The 17,032-nt window shown below is 51.7% G+C and overlaps 1 protein-coding gene and 1 long non-coding RNA gene across 26 annotated transcripts in view; one reads left to right on the top strand and one right to left on the bottom strand.

Annotated features, from left to right (window-relative positions):
- Window positions 1-17,032, top strand: part of Klc1 (kinesin light chain 1) — a 45,808-nt gene that overhangs the window by 14,461 nt on the left and 14,315 nt on the right. For 8 of the 25 annotated variants that reach the window (XR_010052051.1, XR_005505437.2, XM_063261508.1 and 5 more), the window contains 11 exon segments: window positions 1-181; window positions 1,207-1,285; window positions 2,041-2,266; window positions 3,201-3,288; window positions 3,774-3,875; window positions 6,807-6,980; window positions 7,065-7,164; window positions 9,928-9,977; window positions 10,054-10,121; window positions 11,505-11,613; window positions 13,116-13,277. The exon segment at window positions 1-181 is cut by the window's left edge and continues 50 nt beyond it. Coding sequence is in view for 22 of the 25 variants with exons in the window: in XM_063261508.1 (XP_063117578.1) it covers window positions 1-181; window positions 1,207-1,285; window positions 2,041-2,266; window positions 3,201-3,288; window positions 3,774-3,875; window positions 6,807-6,980; window positions 7,065-7,164; window positions 9,928-9,977; window positions 10,054-10,121; window positions 11,505-11,613; window positions 13,116-13,277 (1,339 nt within the window). In the remaining 3 variants the exon portion in view is untranslated. 25 annotated transcript variants of the gene reach the window in all.
- Window positions 8,537-11,429, bottom strand: LOC134479261 (uncharacterized). The gene is made up of 3 exons (XR_010052393.1): window positions 10,033-11,429; window positions 9,865-9,918; window positions 8,537-9,404 (listed from the first exon to the last, which is right to left on the bottom strand). It is a non-coding gene; the product is annotated as an uncharacterized LOC134479261 (long non-coding RNA).

A 17,032-nucleotide genomic window follows, 5' to 3' on the forward strand; every position in this document is an offset into this window, starting at 1 on the left:
GAAGCTCCGAGCTCAGGTTCGACGTCTGTGCCAGGAGAACCAGTGGCTGCGGGATGAACTGGCCAACACACAGCAGAAGTTACAGAAGAGCGAGCAGTCCGTGGCTCAGCTGGAGGAGGAGAAGAAGCACCTGGAGTTCATGAACCAGCTGAAGAAATACGACGACGACATCTCTCCCTCGGTGAGTGCTCTGCTCAGGCAGTGTCCGTAGGCTGTCTGAAAGCAGCAACCCCATGTCTAAACCATGGCTCTGGCAGGCAGAGGCAGGAGAGTTGCTGCAAGTTCAAGGCCAGCCTGGTGAATACCAGGCCAGCCAGAACTACATAGCAAGACGCAGCCTGGAGGAAGAGTAGGGTTATAAAGGCTAGCTTCTGCCTGGGCGTGGTCTTTAGCTGTGTTCACAGTTGGATGTAGTGATTGGTGTTTGCTGAGTTGGTGTCCAGTCGAGGACGAGGACTGCTGCTGTGCTGTTTTGCTTCCTTTGGCTTTTTTTGCATCCGTTCGGGTGGGTGTTTGCTAGTACTCTGGCTTGGCTTCTGTGTTTTGGTGATGGGGATCTGATGCAGGCCTTTGCGTATGCAGATGCTGTCCACTGGGCACAGCCCTGATTCTTGTCCCCTCTTTGGCCATCTCATCTCATTAGAACAACTGTTTGTCTCCCGTGGTCTTGGCATCCCTAGGGGAGGCGTTTCATCGTGAGATTGGCTTCGCAGTTCCCTCCTCATAGACAGAGCTGTTGCCTACGGTGATGCTCATTTGTGTCCTCACCGGGCTGCTTGCTCTCCTCACTGTCTGTGCCTGTGCACCCACCGGAATCTGTTGAGGTTAAGATGTAAAACTGACAGGTTCTTAGCTCCTTTTGGGGCCCTATTATGCTCCTCTGTAGGAATGGGGGGGGGGTGACTGTCTTTTCATGTGGTGGCCTGCAGTTAAGTTTCCTCAGTTCAAACCTCTTTGGCTCCTTTTTTTCTTTTGCAGGGGGATGGGGTGGGGGAGTTGGGGAGTCATCGACCCTCAGGCCTTGCTCAGGTAGGCAAGTTTAGTAAAGTTACTGCTCTTTACCGGGCTGATGGGTCAACCACACTCAGATGATCTTATGGTTAACTCTAAACCTGGCTATCGCATCTGCTCTGTAGTAAATAAAATGGAGTTTTCAGTTAAGGCAGCACAGTGGTCTGGGAAGTAAGGATGCTTGGTCTCTTGTAGGAAGACAAAGACTCTGATTCTTCCAAAGAGCCGTTGGATGACCTCTTCCCGAATGATGAGGATGACCCAGGACAAGGAAGTGAGTCGCACGAGTGTGACCGTGTCATTAAATGTGGAGCATTGTGTGCTGCTTCCTCTCTGAGAATGTTCTTGCTGTAGTGTACTTGGCCTGTGAGACTGCTGTGTATTTGCTCACATGAGCTCTCATGGTGGTAGCCCAGGTCGGCTTGGGATTTTTTTGAAAGAGTAAACATTTCTATGTGCATGAGTGTTTCATTCGCATGTATGCGTATGTACTAGGTGGCTGTCTGGTGCCACAGAGGTCAGAAGAGGGTGGCAGAGCCCCTAGAAATGGAATTACAGCTGGTTGTGAGCTGCCATGTGCGTGCTGGGAACTGAACCCCAGTCCTTTGCAGGAGCAGTAAGTGTGTGCTCTTAACCACTGAACTATCTTTCCAGCCCTAGACCTCTTGATTCTTTTGCCTCATCCTCTCCAATTATGGGATTACAGGTGTGTGCTACCGTATCTGGGAGTTTGCTTCTGTCTTTCCCAAACTTTAAGTTAGTCAGTGTGTGGTGGGATGTTGTTAGTGTAGGCGTGGGTCTTTGCAGGGTTAAAGAAGTCAGAGTGCTTACCCTTTAAGCTTCTCCCTGTGGAATCCTACAGTGTTGTCGGTCTGCAGCACACTGTCCCCAACAGGCTGTTTCTCTTGACTTGCTCAGGGGTTCCCAGGAGAGTGTAGGTTAGCATATGCACTGACTGGAACTAGGGTGCTGTTCAAGTGTTGACCATTCTGTCTTAACCACTGCCATGTCTGTACCTTCTCTATGCAGTCCAGCAGCAACACAGCAGTGCTGCGGCCGCCGCCCAGCAGGGCGGCTACGAGATCCCTGCCCGGCTGCGCACGCTCCACAACCTGGTGATCCAGTATGCCTCGCAGGGGCGTTACGAGGTGGCGGTGCCACTCTGCAAGCAGGCCCTGGAGGACCTGGAGAAGACTTCCGGCCACGACCACCCTGATGTGGCCACCATGCTCAACATCCTGGCCCTGGTGTACAGGCTAGTCCTTGGGTTACTGCGCTTTCTGAGAGACAGCTTTGAACCTGCCTGCTTTGGCAGAGTGTGTCGTGAACCTCTATGAAACAGCTTTCCTGCCCTCCTGTCTGCTTCAGACAGCCAGCAGTTAACCTAGATATTCAGCCAGCTGGGCGGCAGGGGTCCTGCAGGACCAGAGAAGGGGCTCCCTGTGGCCACTGGGCCAGCTCTTCCTGAGTAGCCATTTTGCCCTCTGCCCTGACCAACTCAGTCATTTTGACGTCTTTAAAATCCATTTTAGTTTATGTGTGTGTGTTTTGCCTGTATGTGTCTGTGCAAATGGAGGCAAAACGCCCACACACTTAATATAAACGTTTTTCCCCTTAGGATAATCTCCTGAAGCAGGTTCTCTCTTAAAGCTTGTTAGAGGGATGGTACCTCTCTTGCTCCTGCCACAGTGCCCCTGTGTGGGCAGAGCTGGCTGTTCTCCCTTCGTGTTAGTGAGTGAGGGATTGTTTCAGTGTGTATTTCTTTAAGTATCTATTTAAAGTCATCTGCACTTTCCCTGGAAATGTACTGTAGGGATTTACAGTGCTCTACAATTTGCACTTTTAATCTGAATTTCCTGGTGGGCTTCAGTCTCACTGTGCTGGGCCTAGTCCCTGATCCCCTGACTAAGCAGGTCTAGGGCAGGTGTGGGTCTCTCCGGACTTCTGGCTTCAGTCGCCTCCTGCTGGCAGAGACTCTGTTCTGTCTGACCAACCCTAGACTCTGCCCTCTGCTCTGGACTGCCTTCTTGGCCAGCACTGCAGTCAGAATTGCATGTGTAAGGTTCAGGCTGGCTGGAGTGAATGCTTTGAATGCCTCAGTCCTCAGTGTCAGTAATGGCTTACTAACTAACCAGCCGGGGGGTTTCTGTGACCAGCCTCCAACTGAACGGGCCATGTGTTTCATTTAGGGATCAGAACAAGTATAAAGACGCAGCAAACCTCCTGAACGATGCCCTGGCTATCCGTGAGAAAACCCTGGGCCGAGATCACCCTGCGGTGCGTATGCCCTCTCCTTCCCGGCCTTGACATTTCATTTTCCCCAATACATTTTTGTCCAGCTCAGCCCAGTGACGAGCTCAACAGGGAGGGTCTGAGAGCCACCTTGTCCCAGATGGTTCCAGTAGGGCCGCTCAGGTAGTGGCACGCTCACACCCTTGCTCCCCTCTGATTTGTCAAGTCACCTCCTCAGATCACTGGCTCACTTCACTTTGATCCAAAATCAAGGCGCATGACCTCCTCTACACTTGTTCTTCATGGTCTGTGTTGTCTTTATGCGTCTGCTCAGATGCGCACAGAGACCTGATTTGGTTGGCTTTGTGGCTTTGAGAAATTGAAGAATCAAGATCCTGCTGATTTGCTAGTTTCAGTGATGTTTTGTAGTGAGGCCCTCTGATCTGCTGATGCCCCACGCATGTGGGAGGATCCGGGGCTCCCCTATGGCCGCGCTCACAGGGGCTCCTTGCGGCCTTCTGTCTTGGCAGGTGGCTGCGACCCTCAACAACCTAGCAGTGCTGTACGGTAAGCGTGGCAAGTACAAAGAGGCCGAGCCGCTGTGCAAACGGGCCCTGGAGATCAGGGAGAAGGTGAGAGCAGCCGCCTCTCTCCCTCTCCCCACCTCCCTCTTCCTCTCTCTCCCTCCCTCTCTCCCTCCCCCTCCTCTCTCCCTCTCTCTCTCTTCGGGGGATGACATCATTTTAAGGTTTGGGAACTGAGCGCAGTGATGTTATTATTTATTATTTGCTTACTGAGAGTAACTCCCGGAAAGGCGGACAGGGTCTCCTGTGTGTAGCCCCGCTGTTCTGCCATTGACCAGCAATGTTCTGGGGAAGTGCATCGGTCTCTGGGTTTCACTGATGGTGTGTTCTTGTCGTTGAAGATATTTCAGTTTAAGAAGTGCACTGTCAGGGGAAGTGCCGTACACCTTTGGTCCCAGCACGTGGGAGGCAGAGGCAAGTGGAGTTCTATGAGTTTAAGGCCAGCCTGGTCTACAGAGTGGTTTCAGGACAGCCAGGGCTACACATAGGGACCCTTTCTCAAAAACAAGAGTAAGTTTACTGGAGCTAGAAAGGGGGTTCAGAGCACTGGCAGCTTTTACAGAGGATGTAGGTTCAATTTCCAACACCCACATGGTGGCTCACAACTGTATGTAACCCCAGTTCTAGGAGATCCAAAGTTTTCTTCTGGCTTCAGTGGGCGTCAGGTGTGCATGTGATGTACAGAAACAAATAAATCCTAAACAACTGTACAGATTTCACTGCATATCATCCAGTGGCATGGGCAGAGGCCTGACATAGCAGGCAGGGCTGCAGACTGAGTCCAGGCTGGCAGCAGCCAGTCTTTCCTCACACTGTACATTAGCGCCCGTGGTGTCTAAAGTGGGGGCCTTTGTCTGTGCACCAAACACAGCAAGTCCAGGGCACAGAAGAAAATTTGTATTTGTCACAGGTTCCCAGGGTGGACTGCAAACTAGACAGGATGACAGGTCTCAGTTCAACCTGGTACTTTCTTTTGGTTTAAGATTTACTTACTTTCATTTCGTGTATATGAGTGTTTTTGCCTACAAGCATATATGTGTACTGGATGTGTGCTTGGTGCCAGAAGAGGGCACCAGAGCCCTGGGAACTGGAGTCATGGTTAGGAGCTGCTATGTGGGTGCTGGGAACTGAACCTGGGTCCTCTGCAAGAGCAGCTCATGCTCCTAACCACTGAGCCACCTCTGCAGCCCCAGCTTGGCCTTTCTTAGTTGTTTCTCAGTGATACTGGCAGGTGGTCATTTAATTTTGAGCCATATGGCAAGGATTACCAAATGTAAAGATAGTTCTTCAAACTTTTTTATTAGACTTATTTACTTCATTTTATGTGTGAGTGTTTTGCCCGCTTGTGTGTCTGTGCAACACATATCTGCTTAGTACCCTCTGAGGTTAGACGATGGCATTGGATGTCAACCCATGGAACTGAAGTTCAAATGGTTGTGAACGACCGCATGGATGCTAGACATGAAACCCAGCTCTCCTGCAAGTGTTCTTAACTGCAGTCATCTCTCCAGCCCCCTTAGATAACACTGTATTGTGTATTGTGCTTACTTAGGGAGGGAAGTGTCCGATTGGGCGGGCCAGGTTCAAGGGCAGGGCACGTGTAAAGAAGGGTCAGGTCAGAGGTTTCTGAGCTGGGGCTAGGGGAGGTTGTCCATTTAGTGCAGAGGAAAAGCCATTATAAAGACAACCCCTCCCACGTTTACTGAAGTCTTTCTGTGGAGCTTCTCGCTTGGCAGGAGCGTTGCCTTTCGACTGGTTGGGGCCCAGGATGGATCACCTGTAGGGCAGAGCCCAGGAGAGGAGGAGCAGGGCTCCTGGAGCCCCGAGTCAGTTTTCCAGGGGCGGGAGGTTGTGTTTGAACTGAATCTTGGCTAGCTGGCTTCACCATTTCAGAGACAGGGAGAGGGAGAGCCTGTGGGGAAGGTGAGGGCCATGTGCAGGAGTGAGCACAGCACTCAGAGACCAGGGCCTGGACAGGATTCTGGTTTTTTGTTTTAGTTTTTCCTGAGCTAGGCCTTCTCTGTGTAGTCCTGGAGTTCCCTCTGTAGCCCAGGCTGGCCTTGAAGTCCCTGAGATCTGCCTGCCTGTGCCTCCGCCTCCTAGAGTACCATGACGAGGGTGTGCATCATCAGCCCGGTGCCTGACCCGGTGTCGGAGGGAATTGGGTGTGAGTTTGTTTTTCCATCTGTGTCCGGCTCCTTTTCTAGGATGACGATGCTGAGGGCAGACACCAAACTTTGCGGTCTTGAGTTTATGTTCTAGGGCAAGGATCAGGCAAGGAAGGGATGAGCAAGGAGATTTTTGGTGCTGAGACTTAGCCGGGAAGAATGGCAGGTGTGCTGTGACGCAGTGGGGAGGGACGACTCCTTGGTGTCAGATGAGGGATGAGCCCACTGGGGTCCTGGGTGAGTCTGTTGGAGTGGGGCTGCTTGGAGAGCAGCCAGCACCTGGGATGCGACATTTGTCATGAATTAGACAAAGCTGCTAAGGGGTGTGGAAGCTTATGTCTGTAATTCCAGCCCCTCAGCCGGACTGTCAAGATTTCAAAGCTAGCTTGGGCTAAATAGCAAGTTTCAGGCTAGCCTACACTAGAGTGAGACTATGTCTCTAAAGAAATGAACAGATACCCCACCCCGCCCCACCCCACCCCACACCCTCCAGAAAAAGGAAAAGGAAAGCGCCAGGTGTGGTCAGTCAGAGCTGTGATTCCAGCCCTTGGTGGGTAGCGGTGGGAAAATGTGCTGCTGAAGGCTGTCCCTGGCTACGTAGTGACATGTTTGTTCCCACCCTGAATATAAGGGAGCTGAGGAAGTGAGGTGAGGTCAGGGACTCCAACCAGTCTGCTGTGGTGGCATGGGAGTTCTGTGAGGGCTTCCTGTGTGCAGGTGGAGTGCGACAGGGCATGCTGTAGAAGAGTCTGAGGCAGGAGAGTAGATGATGGACGATGGTGGTGTTCCTGATGCACTGTCTCTACCCCAGGTTCTGGGAAAGGATCACCCTGATGTTGCTAAGCAACTAAATAATCTGGCCTTGCTGTGCCAGAACCAGGGCAAGTACGAGGAGGTGGAGTATTACTACCAGAGGGCCCTGGAGATCTACCAGACGAAGCTCGGACCCGATGATCCCAACGTGGCCAAGACGAAGAATAACCTGGTAGGCGTGGGTGGGCCATGGTTCTGTAGATGAAAGCCCACCATGTTTCTACGTGAAGACACTAAGTACTGTATTTTCTTGAAGGCTTCCTGTTATCTGAAACAAGGGAAGTTCAAACAAGCAGAAACATTGTACAAGGAGATTCTCACCCGCGCACATGAACGGGAGTTTGGATCTGTGGATGGTAAGAAATATTTTTTTTTTTCTTTTTTTCGGAGCCAGGGACCGAACCCAGGGCCTTGCGCTTGCTAGGCAAGTGCTCTACCACTGAGCTAAATCCCCAACCCCAGTAAGAAATATTTTAAGCAAGTTCCCACAGTACTTTTTCCTTCTCTCTCTTCTTTTTTAAGATTTTATTATTTCATGCTGTCTTATTTACTTTTCTATTTCTGCGAAGAGTCACCGTGACCAAGGGCATTTATAAAAGAAAGTGTTTACTTGGGGGCTTCCTTACAGTTTGAGGTTAGTCCATGGCCATCGTGTAGGGAGCATGGGGGCAGGCACGGCGTTGGGGCAGGGGCCAAAAAGCTACATCTGATCCACAGGCAGGGGCCGAGAGCCAGACTGGGACTAGTGTGGGCTTTTGAAACCTTAATACATACTCCCAGTGACACTCGTCCTCTAGCAAGGCCACACACCTTCTAATTCTTCCAAAGAGTCTTATCAGCGGGGACCTGCATTCCAGCATGTGCGTCTGAAGAGGGCGATGGGTTTCCTGGAACTGGAGTTAGAGATGTTCGTGTGCCAGCACGTGGGTACCAAAGCTGCGTGCCCTAGAAGGTCTGGCAGAGCCTCAGGCTTGGAGCTGCTAGCTTTTCTACACATTTTCTAAGAAAAGTCAGTTTGAATTTAGTTTTTAAAAATATTTGTCCATTTGTTTAGTGTTACATGTGTGCATATGAGGTCAGAAGCCATCCCAGATAGCTGGCCCATAAGCCAGGGCGAGTCCTCTTTCAACGTCCCCTCTTCCACTGGAGTACTGGCTCACAGATGTGTGCCCACCTTTTTCACATGGCTTCGATTTTGCTGGTTGAGCCATCTTGCTGGCCTTGAATCGAGTCTCTTGCTGAGTGGTCAAAGAGAAGCTGTGTTTCAGGCGGGCAGTCATTCTTTATTCAGTGAACATTAGTTGAGGGCCCTGACTGCAGCTTGCCTGGGTGCTGTTGGCTGCCCAGTGAGGCCATCTCCCTCACAGCCTCTCACAGCACCTGCTCCAGAGTCCATGCTTACGTCATACATGGCCTAAGCCACCAATCTGCAACTTTTTCTTTCTTTTTCTTTTTTTTAAAAAAGATTTATTTATTTATTTTATGTATGAGTACACTGTAGCTGTTTTCAGACACCAGAAGAGGGCATCGGATCCCATCACAGATGGTTGAGAGCCACCATGTGGTTGCTGGGATTTGAACTCAGGACCTCTGGAAGAGCAGTCAGTGCTCTTAACCACTGAGCCATCTCTGCAGCCCCAGAACTTTTTCTTTGAGCCATTCATCCTGTCTAGTTTGCAGTCCACCCTGGGAACCTGTGACAAATATAAATGTCCCCTGTGCCCTGGATTTGCTGTGTTGTTTGTTCTTATTTTTGATCCCTCCAGACACTTCAGGTGCTAATGTACAGTGTGAGGAAAAAGTGTTGGTATGCTGGTGCCCATCTGGGCCTCAGTCTGTAGTCCTGCATGCTATGCCAGACCTCTGCCTGTGGCCATGCAGAGGACATGCAGTGACATTTGTATAAGTGTAATTTTATAGAATGTAAATTACTGAATCAGGGCCTGGAGAGAGGGCTCAGCAGTTAAGGGTGCTGACTACTTTGAGAGGTTCTGAGTTCAATTCTCAATACTCACATGACAGCTTACAAGTGTCTATAAGGGATCTGATGTCTTCTGGTGTGCACATGTACATGCAGACAAGACAACCATATACATAAATAAGTCTTAGATTGTTGAATCAAAAACAATGTTTGTGTTAAATGTTTCCTTCATGAAGGGTGGTGTGTAACACTCAGATGGCAGTCATGAACTTGTGAAAAGGCCTAGGGTGGATCCAGACGGGGTTCTGTCAGTCATTACATGCACACGTGTGGTTTTCTTTCACTTGAGAATTAGTATTTATTTACTTGAGGCTTGTTTTTATGCGTGTGGACATTTACAGAGGCTTAGCCTATGTTCAGCGAGGAGACATTGACAGCTGGCACCCTCAGTGCTAGACACTGGTAGCTGTTGCCTTCTGGTGGCCTTGCAGGCTCCCTCCAGGGACAGCATGACCTCAGAGTTAGGCTGTGGGGATGATGGAGAGGCCAGGCGGTATGGCTGCCGGCCTGGGGTTCCGGCCCCAGGAGGGACAGTTCTGGAAGCAGGCTGTCTAGAGAGAGGAGCTGTGGGTGTGGCTGAAAGACCCCAGTGGCGTGCACCAAGTTAGTCAGAGCCTGTGAAAAAAGGCTCCAGATGTCAGTCTTGATTCTCTGCATGCATGTTCACCCATGTGCATGCTCACTTCCACACATGTGTGACCACATGCATGCAAAACACACACACACACACACACACACACACACACACACACACACACTCTTGAAAGGAAAAAATTGGTGGGGATTTAGCTCAGTGGTAGAGCGCTTGCCTAGAAAGTGCAAGGCCCTGGGTTCGGTCCTCAGCTCCGGAAAAAAAAAAAGAAAGGGAAAAAATTCCTCAGAAGGCTGATACAAAACCAAGGTAAAACCTTGCAGACACTGACAGCCTTAGAGGGTGGCTGCTCGGTGGTTAGCCTGTAGACTTGGTTTTCCTGAAACTCCTATGTAGACTAGGCTAGCCTAGAACTCTAGCAATCTGCCTGCCTCTGCTTAATCCCAAATGCTGGGATTAAGGGCGTGGTGCGCACCATCTCACCTGGCCCCAGGTCACCACCGCCATCACCTGGGCTTTTACAGCTTCCATTGTCTTCTTCCGCAGATGAAAACAAGCCCATATGGATGCACGCGGAGGAGAGAGAGGAGTGCAAAGTAAGACTGTGCTGCTTTGAGGGCTGAGTGGGGTGCGCTGAGCTGGCTCACTCACCTGGCTTCTCTCTGACCACAGGGAAAGCAGAAGGACGGGTCGTCTTTTGGAGAGTATGGCGGCTGGTATAAGGCCTGCAAAGTGGACAGGTGAGTCTGCCCAGACTACTGTAGGCAGCTGTGCAGCACACTACACACGTGTGGGGTGGAAACCCACCTTTAGCAAGCCCTCCGCAGGCACAGGGCGACATGGACACAGCCTGCTGCCCTGAGGTGAAGGTGAACACATGGAACACCACTGGCCTGTGCCCTGTGTGCCCCGTGTGCCCCGTGTGCCCCGTGTGCCCAAGGGTCCCATGCCCATGGGACGCCTGAGAAGCCTGTTGCCAGCCCCCCGGTCTCGCCTTCCTCCTGTAAGGCTCAGCTTCCTTCTCACCGCCATCAGCAGAGCTTGTCAGACTGGAGCTTGTCAGTGCCTTCCTTTGGGTCCCCATTGAACTCACTGCCGTGTACCGAATCCACCTTTCCACCCAAGGGGCATGCAGGTGCCATCTTTGTTCCTGTGACAGACAGATGTCTGCCATTATCGAGAGGAAGCCGTCTCTCAGAATACAGACCGGTACCAAAGTAAGGCCAGGATATGCCTAGCTTTTTATTTTGTAGTGGGGCCTTGCTGTGTAACCCATTCTGGCCTTGAACCCTTAGTCTTCCTGCCTCAGCCTCCTGAGGGCTAGGATCACGCAGGTGCCCCATGTCAGGCAGTTTCTGACTTTGTAAAAACGTCCTTGTGAACGGGTGCAATTGGCCGTGTATGTCTGTGGAGGCCGCAGCAACCTTGACTTTTACGCTCTTTTATTTCTCTCCAACTACATTTTTTTGAGGCAGGTTTCTCCTAAGTGTGGAGCATGCAGTTTTGTCTGCGTTGTCTGGCCAGGGAGTGCCTGGTACCCACGTGTGCCCACTCCTCCAGTGTTGTGGTTAACGCACACACCTCCCTGCTTGGCTATTACATACACAGTGGGGTAGGCACCGGGGATCCAAGCTAAGGTCCTGCTTGGGAAGCACTTTCCCCCCTGAGCCATCCCCCTAGCTCCATACTTCTCAGGTTAGCAGGACTTGTCTGCCTGTGAGGCAACACTTGCATCCTGTCTCCTGCTTCATTTGCAAAGTGTCTGACAGCTGTCAGGCCTGGAGGTTCTGCTGAGACGAAGGAGACCAAAGCAGACTGAGTTTGCCTGCAGACTAGCCACACGCTCTTGTGAATCTGTGTGTGGGAGGATGCTGTGGGAGCCTCTGCTGAGAGCTGTCAGGACTAATAGCCCTCCTGAGCTTCAGGCTGCTTGAGTGGAGAACGTTTTTCAGAGTGTTGTAGCTGGAAACAGCACTGTCCTGTGCCCTGCACCAGTGCACACTTTACCTGAACCACTGCCCAGCATCTGCCCATTAGACCCTGGGGACTTGGCACGTTCTCACTGAACAGCCGGGGCGGCCAGCACTTGCACTGACCAGTTCTACGGTGTGCTCTTCTTCCAGTCCCACCGTCACAACCACCTTGAAAAACCTGGGAGCACTTTACCGCCGCCAGGGGAAGTTTGAAGCTGCGGAGACACTGGAGGAAGCTGCCCTGAGGTCACGTAAGCAGGTAAGCTCAACATTCCTCTAGAGATCCTCTGTTGGAGCTCTGATGGCTGCTTATGTGGCTGTTATCGAAAGCTTGATCAGGGCTGAGCTCAGTGAGGAGCACTTGTCACACGCATGGGACTGTTTGTCTAAAATGTTCAAAGGGGCCAGGCATGGTGGCCTTTCAGTACTCGGGAGGCTGAGGCAGAGAAAGCGAACTTTTATAGGACACCTAGTGTTAGAAAACTAGAAAGATAGATGAAAAAGAAAGAAAAGGAGGGGTTGGGGATTTAGCTCAGTGGTAGAGTGCTTGCTTAGCAAGTGCAAGGCCCTGGGTTCGGTCCCCAGCTCCGAAAAATAGAAAAGAAAAAAAAAAAAAAAAAAGAAAGAAAAGGAAAGCGAGGAGTAAGGTCGGAAGAGCGCCCCTCATGTGTCCACAGTTGGTGTGAGGTGCTCCGAGAGGGTCAGCTCTCCTGGGGCTGGTGGGCTGGGGCTCAAGCAGAGCTGCTGCCCCGTGGTCCTGGGGGCGGAGTCAGGCCGTATATGGCTGCCTCCCCAGGAGCAGGGTCTTCAGTTTAGGCTACTCTAGAGCAGGCTGGGCTGTGGCAAGAGGAGCTGCAGGGGTCTCAGGATCAGAGAAAGGGTGTGAGTGCTTTCATGAGGATGTTCCCCCAGCAGGCAGCCACAGAAGTTCTGAGCAGAAGGACAGACTGTGCCACCGGACTGTCATGTCAGGGACAGCACGGCAGGAGATGGCCTGTGCCGGGATTGACGTCGTTATTTGGGACAGATTGTCTTGTCTCCTAGGTTGGCCCCAATCTCTAGCTGAGCTTAACCTTGAGCTCCCGCTCTTCCTGCCTTCACTCCCAGGCCCTGAGGTAGCAGGCGAGCACCATCAGGTCTGGTGTGTGGTGTTGACAGGACCCAGTGAACATGCTGGGTGAGCGTGTGTCCCGCACTACCTGGAGCTCAGTATCAGCTTACAACATTGCGTGTCGAATACAGGGCTGCCTTCTGTAGCCAGACCGGCCTCAGCTCTTCATCCTCCTAGTGCTGCTTTCCAAGCGCTGAGATTACAGGCATGCTCACAGAGAGTGCATGTGCACTTCTGTGTGTAAGCGCCTGAGTTTGGTGATGTGGACTCATATAACACGGACCCCCCATACCCCACCCCGTGACCCTAGGAAGCCTGAATCCCATGCCCAGGAGTGCTGATCTGCCTTTGTCCTGATTGCACAAGAATTGGTGTCTTTGGGGTAGTGGGAAGTGAGGGTTAAGAGGGGAGAGGTGCTTGCTCTGCAAGGCTGACAGCTGCATGAGGGTGGAAGGAGAAAGCCAGTGGACTCCACTGTGCCCTCTGACCTCTCCCATGTGGCTTTGCGGCAGGCGCATCTGAGTCATAGCAACAACAACGAAGAGTAATTACGAGAATTCGACTTTGTCCCTAGTGAAGCGCAGACACTGAGAGGTCTTCTGAGGTGTCAGTGCTAACGGGCAAACCGTTCTCCCCCGCCTGGCTCACAGGGTCTTGACAATGTTCACAAACAGAGAGTGGCTGAAGTGCTAAATGACCCTGAGAACGTGGAGAAGCGGAGGAGCCGGGAGAGCCTCAATGTGGACGTGGTCAAGTACGAGAGTGGCCCTGACGGAGGGGAGGAAGTGAGTATGAGCGTAGAGTGGAATGGGGTAAGTACAGCACGCTGGCTGCACCGGGCAGGACCCGCCGGCCTCCAGCCGCACTCGCTGGCTGTTCTGTGTCACGCTAGACTCGCCACTTTCTGCACATTAAGCCTCAGGGAAGCTTTCTGTAAGTCCTAACTTCTGCTAACTCCGAGGCTGTGTTGCTTGCAGTAGTTTCCCTTAGGAGCCGTGGAAGCTGACTGGCCTCTTGTGGAGCACGAGTGCATGCTGACTGAGTGTCCTGGCCGTGGAACACCCTCGTGCATACTCTGGTTTCCTGTACCCTGGGGGTGGGCATGGCTGTCTAACTAACTAGCTTTCCTAACTCCCCATTCCCTGCTAACTCAGTGTCCTTGACGCTGCTCAGGAGGCTGCCCTGGGGCTACTAGAGAGCCTTGCTAGGAGCTGATGCTGGCTAAGTGCAGCTCAGCGCACACAGGTGCATTAGGGCTGTTCCCCACACTGCCCTTTGACAGGGGTCCCAGCTTTTTAGCTTAGAGCCTCCGGCTTGTGTATGGCAGTGTTGGCCTGCTCCCCAGCCTCCCCCGAGACGTCTCCACCACTGCTTTCTTCCCAGGTTTGTGGGGAGTGTGTGAGTAGCGCAGGCGCTGACTCCTGTCGTGAGCTGCTGTCTGCACCTTTCTTCAAGGAGAGGGTTGAGAGGGTACCGAAGGCCAGGGGTAACTGACGCCTCAGGCATCGTACAGGTGGTGTGGCTAGCTGTCACTATGTGGCTTTGTCCGATCATTGCTTGGGACTTTCTTCTAGTCTGTCCTGGTTCTTGGGCGTATTGGCTCTAGAATTTACTTAGCTGCAGCAGTTTGGAGGAGCCTGTGTCTCAACTAAACCACGTGGAGTGTTCGTGGCTGCAGTTCAGGGAGACATCCTCTCTGTCTAGCAGTTTTCTTGTGCCAGCACAGCCAGTCAGCATCCATTTTGACTGTTGAGCCTTGTTGGGCAGTGGACCTAAACTTCCTGCCCCTGCCTGTCCTGTCAGCACTGTGGACTGCACTCTACTGTTCGCTCCAGTCCTGCATGCTTGTCCAGAGGGCCTTCTCTGCTTGGTGGCCAGTGGCTTGCTTACAGACTTTAATGCTCTCGAGTGAAGTTCCAGGGAGCTCTCTCCTGAGACAGTATTTCTAGGTCTGTATGTATGTGAGTCCTGTGCCAGAAACAGTGTCAGTGTCAACAACTCTGAGTCCCACACTTGCCCTGGGCAGCACGAGGGGAGGAGTGCACAGGAGAGTGCTGTCTCCAGCCGTGTGTGTGTGTGTGTGTGTGTGTGTGTGTGTGACAGAGAGAGAGAGAGAGAGAGAGAGAGAGAGAGAGAGAGTACATGGGAGGGTGCTGCTGTCACTGTCAGTGTGTTCTCTCCTCTCAGGCTCCTGTTGTCAGCCGTGTGTGTGTGTGTGTGTGTGTGCGTGCGTGTGTACATCTGCTTGCCTCTCCCTCCTGGGTGCTGGGGTTGAAGGTGCAGCAGCATCACCTGGCTCCGGTTAACTTTTATACTATTAGGTGTTGAATGTAGGGCCTTACACATGCTCGGCAAGTCCTTTTCCCCTTAGCTGAGTCATATCCCTCCCCATAATCCTCATTAACACACACACTCACAGTCTCTCAGTCTCACTCATACACTCACTCTTTATGTAGCCCTGACTGGTTTGAAACTTGCCATCTTGACCAGGTTGGCCTTGATCTTAGAGAGAGAGAGCCTGCATCTGACTCAAGTCCTGGGTTAAAACTGCACGCACCAACACGCCTGAACACGCCTGAGCTGGCAGGTCCGCCCGCCTCTGCCTCACCACCTCCTGGTTACAGTTGTCAATTTTAGAGAGAGTTCAGTGCTCTTTAAAATACTGCAACTGTCACATCTTTGTTCTCTAGGTGTTTGCAGCTCAGCCAAAGTGAATTTACAGGAACAAGATTAAATCCCATCAACAATTTGTATGGGAGTCAGGGCTTTTTTTCAGTATTCAGAAATAGAATTTAAAACAGGGTAATGTTTGTCAAAGACAAGGCTTGCCAGGTCGTAAGCCTGGCTCTGCTGATGCTTGTCTGTGCAAGCATCAGAGGAGAGCTAGGGCTGAAGACACGGAGGGCTCTTAGGCCACTTTGACCCAGGCTCTTGAACACACAGCGAGCCCAACTGGGGGTACAGCAGTTCCTCTTCAGTGTGCATTATGACGATGGGGTCACGCCTCTCGAAAACTGCCCCTCAGGCTTCCTCGGGTCTGAGATGGGATGTGGCTCTAGCAGGTGTGGAGGTGCGGCTATAGCAGGTCTCTCTCCAGTAGGGGGCATTGCTGAGGAAGGGGCTTTGTGCCCATCTGTCCTTTTCTAGATAGAAGTCAGTTTTCTTAGTTATCCTATATCCGTGCGATTCTTTGTCTATTGTGAAAGGTGTGTCAGTCATGGGCACTGGCCTTGCTGAGCTGGACTGTGCTGGTCTGTCTGGTGTGACGTCATCCTGCAGAGAGGTCACTGTGCAGCACCGTGTGTCTTAGTCCTCCACGGACCAGAATCCCCAGGGCAGCCTCCATCTTTGTTCCTCCTTTCTCCTGGGGTCCCTGACGAGCAGCCTCCTGCCTGTCTTCTCTTATGCCACATTGTTCTTATGCTGAGGTTTCTACGAGTGTGTGTGTGTGTGTGTGTGTGTGTGTGTGTGTGTGTGCGCGCGCGTGTGCATGCATGCGTGTGTGAGAGAGTGTGCGCGCGTGCATGCATGTGAGTGTGAGTGTGTGTGAGTGTGTGTGTGAGTGTGTGTGTGAGTGTGTGTGTGAGTGTGTGTCTGTGTGAGTGTGTGTGTGAGTGTGTGAGTGTGTGTGAGTGTGTGTGTGAGTGTGTGTGTGTGTGTGTGTGTGTGTGTACGCTGCTTCATTATGGGGGATTGAAGCATCCACGTGGGAGGGAAGGAAGGACTCTGCCCTGGACTACTGTACCTGCCTGCTCTGCCCTGTTGTCTGAGAAGGATGCTACTGTGGAGCCAGGCCGGTCTCAGACTCAGTTTCCTGGGTGTGGGGATTCTGGGCATGTGCCCCAGTGCCTGACTCTACAAGTTGAAACTTGTGAAAGTCCTGGCTGTCCTGAAACTCACTCTGTAGACCAGGTTCTCCTGAACTCACAGAGATCCTCCTGCCTCTGCCTCCCAAATGCTGGGATTAAAGGTGTGTGCCACCTTATTTTGGTCTTTGAGACAGGGTCTCACTGTGTAGCCCTGGCTAGGAAACTCCAGGAGCCTGTGACTCCTTAAGTCTGGAATCAAAGGTGTGGGCCAAGAGGGCCCACTTTGACTTTCACAAGTTTCAATGCATGAAATTCTTTCTTAAGGGTCTTAGGGAATGAGGGAACTGTTAGTTCAAAGTACATTTTCTTTTATGGGAAGTCATGCTAAGAAGGCAGCAAGAGTTACTAAAAGAAGTTATAAAAATGCCACACCTACGATTCTATTTTACAGAGATAATTAATACGAAAAGTAGTCTATTATGTGATTTATTTCTATTTGGAAACCCACTTTGAGAGCTTACAAAGTGGCTTAGGTGGTAAAAGCAGTTGCCATTCAATGACCTGGAGTTAATCCCCAGGACACATGTTATCCTCTAAATCCTGTAATACAGGTGCAAGTGTGCGTACGTACACGCATATATATACACGCACATGCACACACGCACACACACACAACACAGACACGAACGTACATGCACACACATACAGCACAACACACATGTACACACATGTATATACACACACACAGACACACACAC

The sequence above is a fragment of the Rattus norvegicus genome, chromosome 6 (assembly GCF_036323735.1).
Source record: "Rattus norvegicus strain BN/NHsdMcwi chromosome 6, GRCr8, whole genome shotgun sequence".
NCBI classification, from domain to species: Eukaryota; Metazoa; Chordata; class Mammalia; order Rodentia; family Muridae; genus Rattus; species Rattus norvegicus.